The following is a 17,065-nucleotide window of genomic DNA, read 5'->3' on the forward strand; positions in this document are numbered from 1 at the left end:
TAATTCTGATGCTGTCTTCCACTCATTTATTAAATTTACCAGGAGCAACTACCTGGTTTGAAGAGTCCAGTTCACTGCATTTAAAGTGATATACTGGTAGGTTTGGAGAATATTATCATTCTCGTCTTTGTCACATGGCAGCCTTGTTGGGTGCTGCCTCATAGAAGCTCCGAAACAATGCCTAGGTTTTTAGCTGATATGCTATTGAAACATTATTATGGTTTTTGACCTAATCAGGCATCCATTATTATTTTTATTTCACAAATAGGGCTTGGCCTCCATCTCTGAGCAGTGGCCAGGTGAGGCGAGGCTTTCTCCCAAGCATATTTTGGTGAGTAAAAATGAAACAAACAATTTTTATCACTGTGAAAAATGACCACTAGGCAATAATGCAATATGTGGCGCAAATAAACAGAGATGTGTGTCTGTGTTCTACCTATTTGTTGTCTTTATGTATTTGTGTATTCCCCCCCTTTTTTTAGGAAAGAATCCTTTATGAAACAGACATCCCCCGTATGGAAAACCCAGCGTACGGTAGGATGTTTGGTATCAACGTTATGTGTTATTTCTTTATTCACAGAAGTTTATCATTTGCTTAAATTTCAGTAGTGTTCCAAAGGTCCTGACGAAAGCCAGGTAGGTTCATTTTTTCCTACAATGGCTGAAACATGTTGACCAAGTACCATCTTTAGCAGACAGTTATAATTTCAAACTGTTGTGCACTCATTTTAATATTGACACCATGATGTTTCCATAATAAAGTTGCCCTTATGTCATGGTAGCCAATTTTACATTTTTCACTTTTGATTTTTTCTCACTTAGTTTTCTCACTGCATTTGATATCCCACACCATTACGAACATATTTCTCTTTTGGTGTGATCTATCACTGGTGGTTCCTTTGGTTTGGAGAAGCACACAATACCAACAGGTGTGTGGCTCCTTAGCCGGACCATCTTTGAAGGTATCCCAGATGATGATGCTCTGCTATATGGGTGGGCTGATGGGATTCATTTCCTCTTTGTTGTATACACCTTATAGGTAGACACAGATTCCGCGACATTCTCTTAGCCCATATTAGTTTTATAGACCATTGACAGTTTTCATTGTTTTGTCATATTGTGAATGGGGGTTTAGTCTGTCTTTCTGGTCTCTAAATAATTTTCTCCCCTTAGACCCTACACCCACTATTTATTACGTACATAGGCTGCTGCTTACCAGGTTTAGTCTAGGATTTTAGAGGTGGTGTCTCGGCTTCCCGCTTAGCCAATTTGATCCCTAAAGAGTCTTGTTATGTCCATGTAATGAATCCTTCCCCCTACGTCTTTTGCACTTTACTTTCTTCTCCAAAGTTTTTATTGATCTTACAAAAAAGTTTTCACATTTTAAAACTAGCCCTAGTGTATTTACGACGACTGAAGTCCCCATCTAGCTGCTTAAATATCTGCTCTTTTCTGAACTGTGCAGTTAGCGGAAGAAAATCGTTTTGTTTTTTTAGTTGGGTGGTTCAATCTCTGGACAAAAGTTGTATGCACCTTAATGAATTATTTATGTGATCCTGGCACTTTGCACTGCACTTTATTTGAAATCTTCTGCACTTTAAGATTATTGCATGTGTGTTTTACAGTCTATTTTGAGATGCCCTGTTTTATATGTGGAGTTTTCTCTGCTGCTGATTTTTATACGAATGGGTGACTCCTTTTCATATATTTATTCCCTCTAAAAGTGTTGGATTGTGATGGTAACCTCGTATACTTTTATTGTAGCATTAGTGTCCAAAATAAAGTGCTATGATTGATAGAAATAATAAAGCTCAACTATTGTTCCTACTGATATGAAGGAAACTGCAGGGAGGTTTAAAAAAAGAATCAATGGCACTGGTTAAAACAGATTGTGCATTAATGAGGCACTGACCATAGAAGCCCCACTCTGATATAAAATCTCGGTTTGAAGTGTGTAAATGGATACCATCAAAGTGCCACCCAGCCATTTCATTCAATTTGTTAGTGAAAATATTTCTCCAAGCCTATTAACTAGGCAGAGATAACTGAAAGATTATCTATGTAAGAGTCAATAAACATTTCTAAGTTCTCTAGATGTTTCAGGAACGTTACAAATACAATCAAAAGTGGAATGGAAACGACTTTGATGATTGCTAAGGGGCCACTGGTAGAGGAAAAAGCCACTGGCTTATATTTTGATACAGAATGGAGTTCCTCGTGACACCACACATCATCTGTTCTTCACTCTGGCATATCAGTACGTCCATGGGCTAGTTTCCTGAATGAGGCTATCAGTTTAGGCAGTGATGGACAGGTATATTTATTCTGTCTCTTTCAATGAACAAGGAGATCAGTATCTGGAGTAAATTCCAGGAAGAATTTGTAGAGTAGCAAAATCAAGTATCAAGTCCTATCTCTGAGGTAATGGAATTCTTAAACGTCTGCATAGGCGAGTGATTGAGAAGAGCTGGCAAAAATACAAAGACCAATACAGAAGGCGAGCATACCCTTCTGAGCCCTCCCCAGCTTCCAAACAAGGAAAACTGAGGGCACTGGTGGGTGTACTTTATTACAAAAGGATTTGTCAGTAGTAATACCCACTTGTAAAGAGTCAGGACTGCATAGAATTCAAGTTATCACTGTGTTCTAAGATTATCATGCATGCAGAGACCTCGTGGATTGGTGCAGTGGAGTGTCTGAATACCTAGGAGAGCAGGTGTAGGTTTCCTTCAGCTGTGTTAGTGTTGTACTAAATGGGAGCTGGTAGGTCTCGTAATTGAAACAGAAGAAGGCATGCAGAAAATATTGCACAGTTATCTTGCTTTGGGAAAAGGATCATACAAAGTATAGGAGATCATAAAGTTGTTTTTTTCAAATACTCCTGTTGCTTGAGTCACCTTTCAGGGTAAAAGTGTATTTAAAGGCGGCACGCTTTCTAGAACTTACCTGGCAACAATGTTAGCTGATGGGTGTTTTCTGCTGTCACTAGTTTGCACCTGACCTCCCTTTGTGAGCCCCTTTATTGTATTCTTGCATTCGGTTGAAGCCACTATTGCCTTTCTTAGGTAGTTCTTCTCACCTCTTTCATTATTTTGTTCTGGGGCCCTGCCTCTGATTTAAGACACCTTTAAAGTTAGATGGTATTCCTCAGGGCTCCATGTTGATCCCAAAGATTTCTAAAATCTGATTCCTCCCTCTTGTTGACATTGTGGGAAGTGTTTTGTCTCTTCATGCTCCTGATTGCAGACAATACCCAGATTATCATTTTCTTATACCCAGACTTGGGCAACAATCCTTCGCAACTAAAATTCTGCCTACTCTTTCCTCTGAGTTACGGCTGACCAGCGGTCAATTTGTTTTTACGGATCTGGAATCTGTGTGGGACTGGCTAGAAGCCTCGGAGGGCCCTCCACTGCCCTGTCCTCCGATCTCACCACCTCAGAATCCCAGCATCCGTGCTATATCTGTGACAGTTAGGAGGCCAAATCTCCAGAATCAAAACCTCAGAGGCCTCCATTCCTCTCAAGCTCAGCGAGAGCAATGGTGTGTATTCAAGGTGCTAGTGCCACTGCAGGACCTTTCCGCTACCCCCCGCATCGCTATCTCAGGCTTCAGTACATCCTGTGACCATGCTTCTTCTGGGACACTTGACTTGGAGGCGTTCAACAATCCAGTGATTACAGCACAAAAGGGACGATTTATTATAGCTCCCTGCCTTTACAGGCCTGATTGTCAGCTTGACTGGGTTGGTTTTAGGAGGACACTTCAACTGTGTTTTAGATATTTCTTTATATCACTCTATACCCCTGTTCCCGCAATCCTCGGACAACCCGGCAACAAGGGCCTTCCGGGCATGGTTCGACAGTTCGCACCTGGTGACATTTGGCAAGTGAATTTCCCATCATGGTGGGGTTACTCTCCAGTCCAGTGCAGTGCAGTTTTTCCAGGATAGATAGGTTTATAGTCACCCCTGACATCCACCCACTAGTGGCAACCATCACATACCTGGCCAGGTCATTCAATCAATCAATCAATCAATCAATCAGGGAGTTTATAAATTGCGCTACTCACCCGTGAAGGTCTCAGCTCACTATTGAATCACAACCCTTTATTATTTGACCTTACCTGCGGACGATGCTCGAGGCAGATTCACACTTGGCACCTACAACAGTCATTACTGGAGAACGAAGGGTTTCACCAATCACTGAATGACAACATTGAGGCCTATTTCACTGACTATACACACACACCACCTCGTCCCTGTTGATGGAATGGGAGGCCTTTGACTTAGTCATCCTTGGATTCTATATTAAGTCAGTGGTTGTGGTGTGCAGGGTGCAGAATGATGAACTCAGACACTTAGAAACCTCTCTACACTCTCTCGAGCTGCAGCTACAATGCCCCCTCTGGAAGAGCTACAGATATTATACCTATTCTTCAACATTCCCTGTTGGAGGCCAGAGACAAACTCTACGCTTTGATTACAATGCTCATCAGGCCAGAACCCATAATGAGGGAGACAGACCGAGCAGACTCTTGGCGTATTTTGTCAGATCAAGGCCGCAATTCTCTACTCCACTCAGACTGTCTTTTCCATCAGGTGAAATACTTGACTTCATAGTTAACCATTAACAATGCATTTCGCGCTCATTATGAGTCTCTTTATACACCTACTGCAGGTTTCACCCCTGAAAAGATGACTGATTTACTTAACTGGCTCCCATTACCCTGGCTGTCTCCTACAGCCAGGGAAAAACTTGACCTTTCACTCTCACTTCAGAAGCTCAAAGCGGAGCTAAATGACCTACCTCGAGGGAAGTCCCCGGGGGCAGATGGCATTCCATCAGAATTTTATACACTCTTTGCTCCTCAGCTAGCACCAAAGCTCCTGCAGTGCTATACTACCTTCAAGGAGAGGAGAAGCTTCTCAGGCTCTTTGAATGAAGCGATTATCTCTATAATGCTTAAACCTATCGTCACAAAGGTATTGACTTCCTACTGTCCTTTGTCGACCCTTAATGTCGACTTTAAAATCCTCACAAAACTGCTGTCTAATCGCCTGCTCCTACAGCTCACCTCCTTGACCCGTCCTGTTAAATGGGGCTGTGGTTCAGGTCGTAGCACCTCACATAATCTTTGCAGACTTAGGGATGTTATGGTAAGTTCTGCAGATTGTTATCTGACGGCAACGCATGTCACTCTGGAGAAGGCTTGACTCCCTTGGATGGGATTATATGCTGGGATTATATGCTGGAAATTCTAAAAAGAATTGGAGGCACTAATTGGTGTAGGTAGATTTGCCTTATCTATGCGTTCCTAACTGCCAGGGTCAAGACAGGACCTTTCCTATAGGTAGAGGATCGCGTCACAGGTGTTCTCTATCGCACACTGAGGTATACCACTTAGCTTCACTTTATGCGGATGATACATCCTTTATGTCCAAGATGCACAGTCAGATCTTGCTCCTATAGCCCATTATTTCTGGGCATTTCAAGAGTTTTCTGGACTAAAAGTCAACTGGTTCAAGTCCTGCATTTCCCCTCACCATGGGTTACATTCTAGGGTCCCTCTACCCATAGATTCAAGACTCACATGTGAACTGATCACCATCAAATATGTTGGTATTAATGTATATCCTTCACCAGGAGATCTACGGGATAGTAACCTAGGCAGAGCTATCAGATCACTGAAGGCATGATTTTCCTTTTGGTCAACATGGCTGCTATTCGCCATGGGACAGATGGCACTGATCAAAAATGATACTTCCTCCCTATCTTTTTATATTTCTTCATTAACTTTCCATTATTGATCCACCACTCCTCTTTTTCAAAACTTGGAAGCGATATTGAGTGAGTTCATTTGGCACTTGGGTTCCAGATGTATGGAAAAGGCCACTCTTAAAGTATCAACCGATATAGGGGGCCTAGGACGCCCGAACTTTGAACAGTACTACCTTGCAGCTCAACTTCACTTGAGGATTCGCTGGATAGACGGTCACTCTGTCATGGAGACTGGCCTCCTGGACAGGGAGTGAAACTTGAGCTTCATACATACAATAACTCTTTCACTAAGGGCCCCCCATCCGAGACCCCCCCCTTTCTCTACGGCCTTACATTGCCTCTGATACTCACACACCCTTCAAAAGCATAGATCTCTTTATGCCCCTGCAATTCTTTGGCGGGGCTGTAGCCTTTAACAGAGCTATACCTCTGACTCATCTAAAAGAATAAGGCTGACAGGAATTCTTACCTTTTCTGATTTATTTTCCAATAGTGACCTATCAACATTTGAATTGCTCCAGACAGACCACTCAATTCCTCCCAGCCACTTTCTCACATGCGCCCAACTTAATCAAGTATTGAGAACTGCATTCTTAGTCCGAGATGCAGAGACCACCAACAAGGTGTTACACAGGCCCTTTACGCATTCCACACACCTGGTTCACTGGTTATACCAAGCTCACCTACAACATAGGCACTCAACCAGAACTCCCCTTCCGGAGCACGCAGGACAAGATATAGGCTGCCCGCTACATGGTTCAGACTGTTGCCATGACTCATCCAATCCCCATACTGTCTCTCGTAATTCACACATCCAATTCAATATTCTGAACAGAACCTATCTTACACTCTATCGTGTTGCTAAGATTTACCCAGGGTCCTCCTCTGCTTGGCCCCGCTGTTTCCCTGAAGCAGATCTTCCCCACTTCCATTGATTGTGCAGACTGCTGGTGGCTTACTGGGCTGGAGTCATTGTCATACTTCACAAATTTACTGGACATCATCAAGACAATTCTTTGGAGATGCTCATACTAGATCAAGTAAGCAGAGCGGGGCAGCACTCACCCAAAGGGATAAGACATCATATAGGACTATTCAGCCAGAGAAAAACTCCTGTTGGGTTTGTATATTCAAACTCGGGCACATTCGACACTCCCATTCCAATTTCATTCCATACTTCATGTCCCCCGATGTCATTAAGGTACAAACACCACACCTATATATTTTTGTGTAAAAAAAGAGAATATTTTCTTTACCCATATACCAAATCTCATCTAAAACCAATAGGCAAATCATATATCAGTTCACAATTTTACGAGACTTTGTGATGCGAACAACGACTCAAGAAGATTAGTGACTGTAAAGACATATGCTGTTGTTTATTGTATTCTCCCAGCCTATGTTTATATGTTCTGAGTATTGTCTTTTATTGTAAAATAGGGCCCCTCCCTCCTTGTCTGAAGGGATTCACAAGGAAGGAGTTTTAATTTGTTGTTTTATATATTTTAATTACTGTGTCCTGATATATGATTTCCCTTGCTTTTGCCGTTGCTGTATTACCCCTCTTCCACTACTCGTTCTTATCTTCCTATGCCGATTGCAACTGATTCCTCCTTCTTTGCAAACTGCACTGTGCCTTTCCATCTACTCTATCCTTCCACTTTCTATTCTCATTTCCCCCTATTACAAAGCTGTGCCGCCTCAACTCATATTCATCGCCTCCTCCTGTGCCCTACCCTCACCTGTTTTGTATTGCAGTACAGATGATCTGACTTGCTTTACACGTCTCCTCCCCAGCAAGCTACACACCTCTGTGTAAACGGAAACCTGCTTTTTAATATACAAAAGCCAACATTTGGCTTTTTTTAATGCGGTTTAATCTCAAAACTGTGTGCATCATTAAGAACAGCTAAAAATTCTCATTCGATGTGTACCTACGTTACCCTTATATAGTAACTAAAAAGAACATTAACTAAAATGTAAAACCTTTTTAAAAGGGCAGAGATGTGGCCTTGCATAGTTTTCAATTTGACGCATAATCCCTTAAACTACTGGGTTTCGCTTACTTGTTGCAGATTTGTTTCTGCCTCCTGGAGGGTTTTGTTTAGGTATCTTCTTGAAAAGGGGCGGTGGTGGCATGCTGGCTGGCCGGCCGTCCTCTGTTAAAAAACAAACATGGCAGGTCAGTTCAACTTTGGACTAACAACTTATTCTGTCGTTACAATAATATTGTTTTTAGCAATTCTTTTTTGGGAATGTTCATCACTGAGCACATCCAAGAACAAAACATTCTGTAAGACACAGAAAAGAGACACTGTCAGGAATTGTACAGACAAACAATATAAAATAAGTCAGTCAAACACCAATAATACCCACGACCCACTGGGTCACTGTCAATACATATTTATCCTCAATCAATGCCTTTTGCCCCACGTCTTAATGCTCTTTTTCCATCAACAGTAAACCCTGACAAAGTTCCAGAACAAGTGGACTGTGTAAAGCTAGACAAGGAGCGGTGTCAACTAGGGACAGCCCAAGTCAAGAGGAGACAGGGCAGGGTGATAAAAAATGAATTCAGTTCCCGAGTAGTGTTTAACGGGAATAATGGAGAAACTACCCCCATGCGGCTTCAAATTGCAGCAATCTGTCATTTATTTTGTAAATAAACTTCTCAAAGGGCGCTGCGTCATACATGTTGTCCAACCACATTTTCTAGATTGGGTACCTCCTTGGTCTTCCACAGACGCAAAAACAAATCTTCACAGCCCCAATAGCTGTGGACACCCACCGGGATACGAGACAGGAGGGGTCGTGTAGTTCTGCGGTATGTTCAAGGTGTGAGACATGAGATTCCATATTTGACCCCAGTATGTCTGTACCATCGGACATTCCCATACAATGTGTACTATATCACTACCTAGCACTGCTAATGCAAACTAGGTTTTTAGTTTGTGTAATTCTTCTGGTGACCAGTGCCATTGATGACAGTAACTGTATTTCTTACGGGATTCTCTGAATTATGTAGTGAAATCAGTTGGATGGTTAAGCTGTTCCCCCTTATGTTTACTCTGAGAAGTAATAGTCTTACCTGTTTCTGCCTGGCAGAGCTGCATAGTAAATAACCTGTCTGCAGTCTGTCCCAGTGCTTAATTTGTAAAAAAAAGAAGTGCAGGTGCTGAACATTTTGACTCCGGTGAGTCCCACTTTCAACACTCTCACAGTCTCTATCTTCTAACCTTGATCTGTTGTCTATCCCCTACGTCTTTGCTGTAAGAGTCTATCCTCTCACTTCTCTAATTGTTTTCTATCATCTTTGTCACACCCGGTGTGTTACCTTATTCCCTGCATTTCTGATTTGCCCTCTATTCATTCTACCCCTGCCCTTTTTCCTCTTTACTTCTATCCATGCTCTGCTTTCTCTCCCCTCGATCTTGGCTCTTTACGATCACTCTTCTAGCAGTGATTAGCTCTGTCCTGTTCTCTACATCCTTTCATTCTATCTTCTCTCTTCTTAATGCGCTCTTTACATCATGGCTGCTTTCTCTTTGTATCTGATTTGCTCTCCTTTTCTTCTACTTAGCTCCGTCTTATTTCTCTCGACTACTGTTGTTTCTTTCTCCCCTTTACTCCTGCTCTCTCTCTGTAACACTGCTGCTGCCTGTGACCACTGTCGTCAGTCTGTACTTGTCCCTGCTATTTTGAACTCTGCTTTTTCCTGTTGTCCTTCCTAAAGAAGTGGAAGATGACGTGTTTTACCTTCTTACCTACACTGAGTGCAAAAACAAAATGTACACCAAATGAAAATGCTTTTTTTGCATATATTAATCATTGCAGTATAACTGGGTTATTTGCAGAACAGGTAGCTGCTCAAGCACAGCAGGTGATGTCACTACTACTGCTGCCTGTAATTAACAGGTACTGGGATGGCGGCGGCATTGGCATCCATTGCTCGGCTTGCTGTGACCCTGCCTGCTACAGCACTGGCATGGTCCCCAGCCGTAATGCTGCCAATGCCGGTAAGTATGGCTGTGGTGCCTACTGGACTCAGCAATTACCATGCTGGGGTGCAGTGCAGTGCACAGATTCTACAGGTGACGCCATAGCGCACACAAGTTGTGTTGAGCCACAGCTGCATCGAGCACGTTGAGGATAGCAGCAATGCAAGGCTGCAGGATATGCTACTCTGGCTACAGAGCAAGTGGAAAGTCCACACTTACTTTTGATTATTATTCCTCAAGATCCCTCACTCCCAAGTTCCAAATGCGCTCTCGCAGCTCCCTTGCCTCATCTCCGACTTGAGCCAGCCCCCAGCTACAATTATCCAATGGGAGGCCTAGGCTCAGGCAGTGGCAGGGTGCAGCAGACTCAAGGAATAGAATGCAAGACATAATTTGTCGATGACTTCTTGGATTTGTGATCGAGATGACATCATGACTAACGTGGTGATACACAATCATGCCTGCCTGGACAGGTGTATGCTGGCCTGTCTATGAACATTTACCAGCCAGTCAACATGCAATGTATGTTCTTTGTATTTTGAATTTGAACAATTAATATTGAGACCACCACCATCAGGGTCAGAAATTGTAGCCCCGGCCCTGTGCAAGAAGTGCACCTGCTCAAATTAAGCACTGGTCTGTCCCCGCTCGTAATGTCTGCCGGAGAATAAAAAGCAACTTCCCTACCGCTGTAGTACATAGGTCTTTAAATCCGATTTAGCCTGAAGAATCACCCTTAGATCAGTATGCAACTGTGTTTTAGAACATTTGACAGTAAGTAAATTAACCTCTTTCCATAGAAACTCGATTGTCAGCATTTTGTTTTTTATTTATAGCAGCCTCTCTCAGGAGGAGCCCTCTCAAATAGACTTTTCCTGCCCCTATAGGACTGGAGCTTTCGACACTGATTCCCCATTGTCTGCTAAGAATTGCTTCAGGTACGAGTGGAGACGTTCCTTATCCTAATGTGCCCTATATTTTGAGACATTCATGCGTCAGGAACTTCTTGGGGATGCTGCGAGGCCAACATCAACATGAAGATCAATAAGATCGTAATCTAAAATTCCACTCTGCACTATTGATGTATGAATTGCATATCTTGCAAGAGATGCTGTCGATAAGAAACTGTCTATACGGGTGAGTCTGCAGTGCGGGGAAGAGGTAAATATATAGTCACACTTGAGTGTGGGTCGATCGCTACGGCTCGATGAGGGCATTTTCATGTATTAGATCATGAAGGATAAATCTGTCCCTATTATGTTTAGTATTCTGAACCTCCGATCTGTCCAGTACAGAGTCCATTGTTACATTCCAACCACCTCCCAGTAGAACTTTGGTGCATTCAACGGAGATAAGTCTGTTGAGGTCAGCAACGAAAATTGCCTTGTCTCCCACTAAGGAGTATAATGACCCTAGTTTGAGGTATGTAGTATGAACTTTAAGTTTAACAAAAACGGAATAACCGTCTGGCTCTGTCCCTTTTCAAAGGCATTCATATAAGAGTGATTTATAGGGGAGTATAGCCGCTCCCTATTTCCGAACCAGTCCCGCCGGCGCACCCTCTTCTCCAAGGGATGTGGATCTGATAGCATGGAAAACCAGCCCCACCCAATCTCTACAGAGTTTTTCACTTTTATCAGGAGTCAAAGAGGTTTCCTGTGTAGGTGCTACGTCCGGTCATTGCCTGGCTAAACATTTGAGGACATTTATGCGCTTGATATAATGTCAGACCGTTGTGTTGACATTGAGGGAGACTACCTTTAGCACCCTACATATTGAGGAAGCCATTATACCTGCCACTCAGTGCACTTATAATCTGTGAGAAATAAGTATTGTGGGTGCAGAACACACACTCGCAGCAGCACCTGTAGCAAGCAGCATATATTTCGGGTAAAGACCCACACAAATTTACTTCCACAAAAGAGGCAGTCATTCAGGGGCTCTCAGGAATACCTGTTGTGGGGAGAAGGCATCAGTAATGTTGTGGGGTAGGTGGGTAAGGAGGCTAATATAATATTCAGGGAAGGCAGAGAGAAAACACTATCTTAGGCTAAGACTAATCACTCATTGAAGGGTAAATTCGGGTGGCAACAAAACTGGTGTGTCGCAAGGCCCCAGAGCAAATCACGTCCAATCACATATGTTGTGATGCACCAGACACCTCGCCTCGTAATACTGCCACTGTGTGTGGAAGATATGTCCACAAGCCCAGCATAGTTTAGAGTTCACTCCAGGGACGTGCCGTAAGGGAGAACCACCCTTCAGATTCGATAAGGGACTGCCCATGCTGGGTGAATGGGAGCTGGGAAAAGGGGGGGACAGAGAAGGTAAGGATGAGAATTAAGGATAAGATCCCAAACAACACGCCAAAATAATGAGTCCTGGGAAGTCTAGCAAGTTAAAGGAGTGTTCGATGACTGCAAAAACCTGCACTTGCCCTCCCCCACCTCTGTAAGGAACTGCAACTAAAAAAGTCCACCAACCTATTCCCGGAAACCATACCTCCAGGTGTGCTCAAACCTGTCCATCAGTTCTGCGAACCAGTTACATTGAGCCCTTGGTTCAGAACAAGGTCAGGTCTCAAGAAATCTAGACCTTCAATGGAGATCTTGATTTGTCTTTGCATATCTTGTGCTTCCAATAGTGTGAGTCTCTGCCACTGGACAACTTCTGGATCCCTTTCTCCAGTCTCTTCAATTTAGCTCAGTTCTTGTCCTTAACATGAGACGGGCAAGAGATCTCTTCTTCCAGTTGAGCCAGATGGTCGAATGCCATCATTGTATCTATAGCCAGTGTCCATCTCGTCCAAAAATTATTGCAGGTCTTCCGGTTCCTCAAATTCTTGTGTGCACCCTTCTATCATGATGATATTCACACCTGGTTCTAACAGGGCATGTTTGATCTAGAGTCCGAGATTTCTGCCTTGTAGCATTCGTGTCAGAGAAGTCTGCTGCAAAGAAAACCTGTGCAGTGTCATACTGGTACAGACCATGCTTTCTGGCAGTCATTCTTATCTGATTCCTGACACAGCGAATCAAAATAGGACATGAGTGAGTAGGAAAGCGGCTACAACGTGAACTTCACTTCAAATACAATCTATGTTTTAGCTGAAGTGAATTTCCGAAATAATAAAATTTAGATATTCAGCTTAGATATCACCCAAAAGATATTTAACATTAGGTCCTGCAATAAGAATTTGCTTAGGCTGCTATTAGGAGAAACAGTCAACATTATAAAACATCTCATTTCGAGGCTTTTCTTAAACTCCTTATTTAGTTGGATTTAAACAAATATCAGACAGTTATACTTGAAAAGAAACAATGGTGTTGGGTAGTTTAATTCATATCCTCTATTGAATGACAATACCTTAAGCACATGTATAAGTACTATTACTTAGGGGGGGGCTTAGGATTTGCCAAAAAACAAAACATCACTGGGCAAGGGCTGCACCTTGGTGTGGACAGACCCCACCAGGGCAGTTGTTTATCAGTTTCCATTATGTCACTGTTTCTCGTTCTCACTTCATTTCATAATTCCTTCTTCCCTATTTCTTCCTTCCTTCCTTCGATACATCCCCCCTCTCTCTCTCTCTCTGCCCTTCCATCATTCACTCACCCCGTGCACCTAACCATCCATCTATGCACCCATTCATTATCACAGTTTCCTGCTTCTTTTCAACAAGCCCTGTCGGGAACTACAACTTGCCACTGCTACCACGCACCCGACGAGAAGTGCCGACTGGCCAGGGAGACTAGCCTTCCCCTAACCCAGGTCGGCAACTGGTTCAGAAGCGCAAGCAGCAGGACCTACAAACAGTGAGTGTCCTTATACCACCTTATCATAGCATAGACCCTTACTGTGATTATGGGAGGGGCGCTATGCAAAGCACAGCGCAGCAAATCCATGCATATTATCGGATACACGCACGAAGGAACTACCTTATTTGTATTTGGAGAGAGAAGGGGTGAGCCCTCTTCCTCTTCCACGTTCCCTCCTAAGCCAATCACAACGGCGATTCCGCGTTACTGATCATGTCGGGCCACTAGGCACCAATTAAGAAAGACTGCAGATGCACAGAAAATCACACTTCTATCCTACCCAAATTTACTAATCAAGTGGTGCAGCTGGTTCCACCTGGGGGAGGACAGGGCCATAAATCAAGCACTTCGCAAACTAAACATAAGATACCTAGGCAACTTGTTGACGGATAGAACAGCTAATACCTGGGAACAGTTACAAACACAAAATACAGAGGCATCATGGCTTACTAAATATCACTTTCACCGAGTGAGACAATCGTTGCGCGCGCTGCTGGGAGACGAGATGTTGGAACCACAGGAGCTACCATTATTGACATACTTATTACAGGGGCACTCCCCACAACGTGGGATCTCAACACAATACACCTCGGCGAGGATAGGGAGCAACCTAGTGCAGGTGATATCAGGAATGGCAGAAGAACTGGGTGCCGATATCACAGAGGAGTAGTGGAAGCACTGCTGTTTGGCAACTAAGTCTATCTCCCAGAAAGGGCAGCACCGCCTAAACACTTCAAATACCTTAACAGGGAATAATACACCCCGGTGCAGCTACACAAATATGGGTTGCAGGAGGACGGTGGTTGCATGGTTAATTAAAATCATTACAATCGATAAAAAAACCATACATGAACAATAAAAAACGACATTATGACTTCAAATTCACACAAAAAAAGGAAAACGACGTTTCCAATTCCTGTTTTATGCAGCCACAGCGTAAAGTTTCATAAGGTTAACATTTACAAAATCATTATGTACACAAATAAGCCACTTAAGCCAGTTAACTTAGCAACAGTAGGAAGCATGAGCAGTGAGCAATGTTCATGGCAACAGTTCTTAACAGATAAAATATATATTACATAAACCCGCAAATTAGATTATATCAATACAGTTGACAATTGAGGTAAATAGCAAATAGTAAAGTGCATTTGTGCTGATTTTATAATCACAATGTAATCCGACAAAAATTCAAGCGTCTTTATTCTCTAGATATACTTATAACCACATTAATGGTGTATGTACCTATTTTATAAGACTGCGTCATCACAAGATAATAGTTTTTTTTCAGCTATTAAAATAAACTTAACAAAACGAAAAGTAATTTGTGGTGATACGCCAGTGAGGCATGTGATGATGTCATTTCTACAAGATCTTACCCCGTTCAACTAATAATTGGGGACACAAAGTTACAAAATGAACTACTGTTTCATCACATAATCCACACAGCCTACATACTTTAGAAGGCCATTTTTTTTTCTCATTTTGGAAATCCATCCTTAGATGGGTATCGTCCAAACCATATTTTTTTTAAACGGTTTTAGGTAGGAAAACAAATATGGTTGTGGTTCCAATTTTCCAAAAGTTAGCAACTGACCATGAATGGTTTTTTTTCCTAAGCTCATCATTGTCAGTTATGGTCGACAGTAAATTAACTGATTGATTTATTGATCTTTTAAATGCGTGTTTTACTTCTAACTTCGTCTTCTAAATTTGGGCATTCAAAGTTAAGTAAGCACTCATTTAAAAATGATCTCCAACTGCTTTCATGATCACTCCTCAGAATCTCATGCCAACACTGACATGACAGAGAACCTTTTTCTGACTGTGATAATGATAGTAAAGATTTTAAATAAGTAGATTGCAGAGCCAAAGTTTGTCTTTTTAGTCCAAATTCTAAACTTACGTTGGCACGGCCTATATATATATATCTAGGAATCCTATAAACTGATTTATAAACGTTTATCTAAACGTCATCTAAGATTTTTGCATCTTTGCCACGGAAGATCATCAAACCGTATTCCAGGGATGGAATCAGTTTAGCTTTCATTCCCTTCAGCAAGTGCTCATAATTTGGGCATAATAACTTATCCCTTAACTTTCTAAATGCAAATGATAGCGATGTTGCCTTTGCCTCAAGGTTGCTGAACTGCTGCCCAAATGACATGTTCTCATCAAATGTAATTCCTAGATATTTGTATGATTTTACTGATTCAATAAACAACCCATTAAAGTTCCATACTTTTGAACCTACTTTCTTTCCTCCTGTAGTCATAATTTTTATCTTTTTAATATTTATTTTAAGACAGTTCAGAGTAATATATTGATTAAAAGAATCAACTATTCGTTTTAAACCTACGGCTGTGTGACTCAGTAAAATTGTATCGTCAGCATATTGCAAATATTTAATCTCTTTACCTTGTATAGTTGGAGAGTGGGCATTGACATCATTAAAATGAAATGGTAGATCGGACATAAAAAGATCAAAAAGACAGGGGGCTAAAACACAGCCTTGCTTCAAACCCGTATTAGTTTCCAGCCGGCGTGTAGTGCTCCTGCCATCGCCGACTTGAATCTGGATTTATGTATCGGTGTATAAAAGTTTAATCATGTCTAATAAACGATTTGGTATACCCCAATTCAAAAACTTAACCCTCAATAAGTCTTGCGGTAAAGAGTCAAAAGTGGCTTTTAAATCAATAAAACATATATTCAGCTTTTGTTTCTTATATTTAGCCCTGTCGGCCAATAAAGTAATTAAAATCAAGTTCGTATTGGTTGTTTCTCCTCTTCTAAAACCAGTTTGGAAAATTGGGATTAGATCCTTACTTGATGCCCATGCTTCTAAGTCTTCCAGAACACAACTCGCAAATATTTTTGCCTCTACATCTGTTAGGGCAATCAATCGATAATGTTAATGTTAATGTTAGGCTGCATTTATAAAGCGCACTGACACCGGAGGTTTCCTGGCGCTGAGATTGAAATTGGGGCAGGAGAAAAGAGCTAATGAGAGTTTGAAAAGAGCCAGGTCTTTAAGCCTTTTCTGAAGCTCAGCAAGGTGTCAGAGGTTTTAATGTGTAGGGGGATGGAGTTCCACAGCTTGGGTGCCAGGAAGCTGAATCTCCGGCCGCCCAATTTTTTTAACTTGATCACTGGGGAGGTGAGAAGATGAAGGTGGGCAGAACGGAGGTTGCGGGTCGGACGATGAGGGTTGATGAGGGATTTCAGGAAGGTCGGGCATTTGGTATGCTGTGCTTTGTAGATTAGGCATCCAATTTTGAAGGCAGCCCTTTGTTCAATGGGCAGCCAGTGCAGCTTGGCCAGGAGAGGTCTAGCAGATTGCCATTTGGGGACTTTACAGATGAGTCTTGCTGCCTGGTTCTGCACCATCTGGAGGCGGTGAAGCAGGGACCTGGAAAGGCCCCAGTAAAGGGAGTTGGAGAAGTCAAGACGGGAGAGAACAAGGGAGATG

At 42.4% G+C, this 17,065-nt stretch overlaps 1 protein-coding gene across 3 annotated transcripts in view; it reads right to left on the reverse strand.

The window, feature by feature from the left end:
- The window catches only part of TRIM25 (tripartite motif containing 25), a 461,778-nt gene that overhangs the window by 135,896 nt on the left and 308,817 nt on the right, over positions 1-17,065 (reverse strand). For all 3 annotated transcript variants that reach the window (XM_086930876.1, XM_086930874.1, XM_086930875.1), the window contains one exon: positions 7,847-7,939. In XM_086930876.1, coding sequence (XP_086787002.1) covers positions 7,847-7,939 — 93 coding nt within the window. The remainder of the gene's footprint in view (positions 1-7,846; positions 7,940-17,065) is intronic.

This window comes from Lissotriton vulgaris, chromosome 7 (genome assembly GCF_964263255.1).
Source record: "Lissotriton vulgaris chromosome 7, aLisVul1.2, whole genome shotgun sequence".
Classification (NCBI taxonomy): domain Eukaryota; kingdom Metazoa; phylum Chordata; class Amphibia; order Caudata; family Salamandridae; genus Lissotriton; species Lissotriton vulgaris.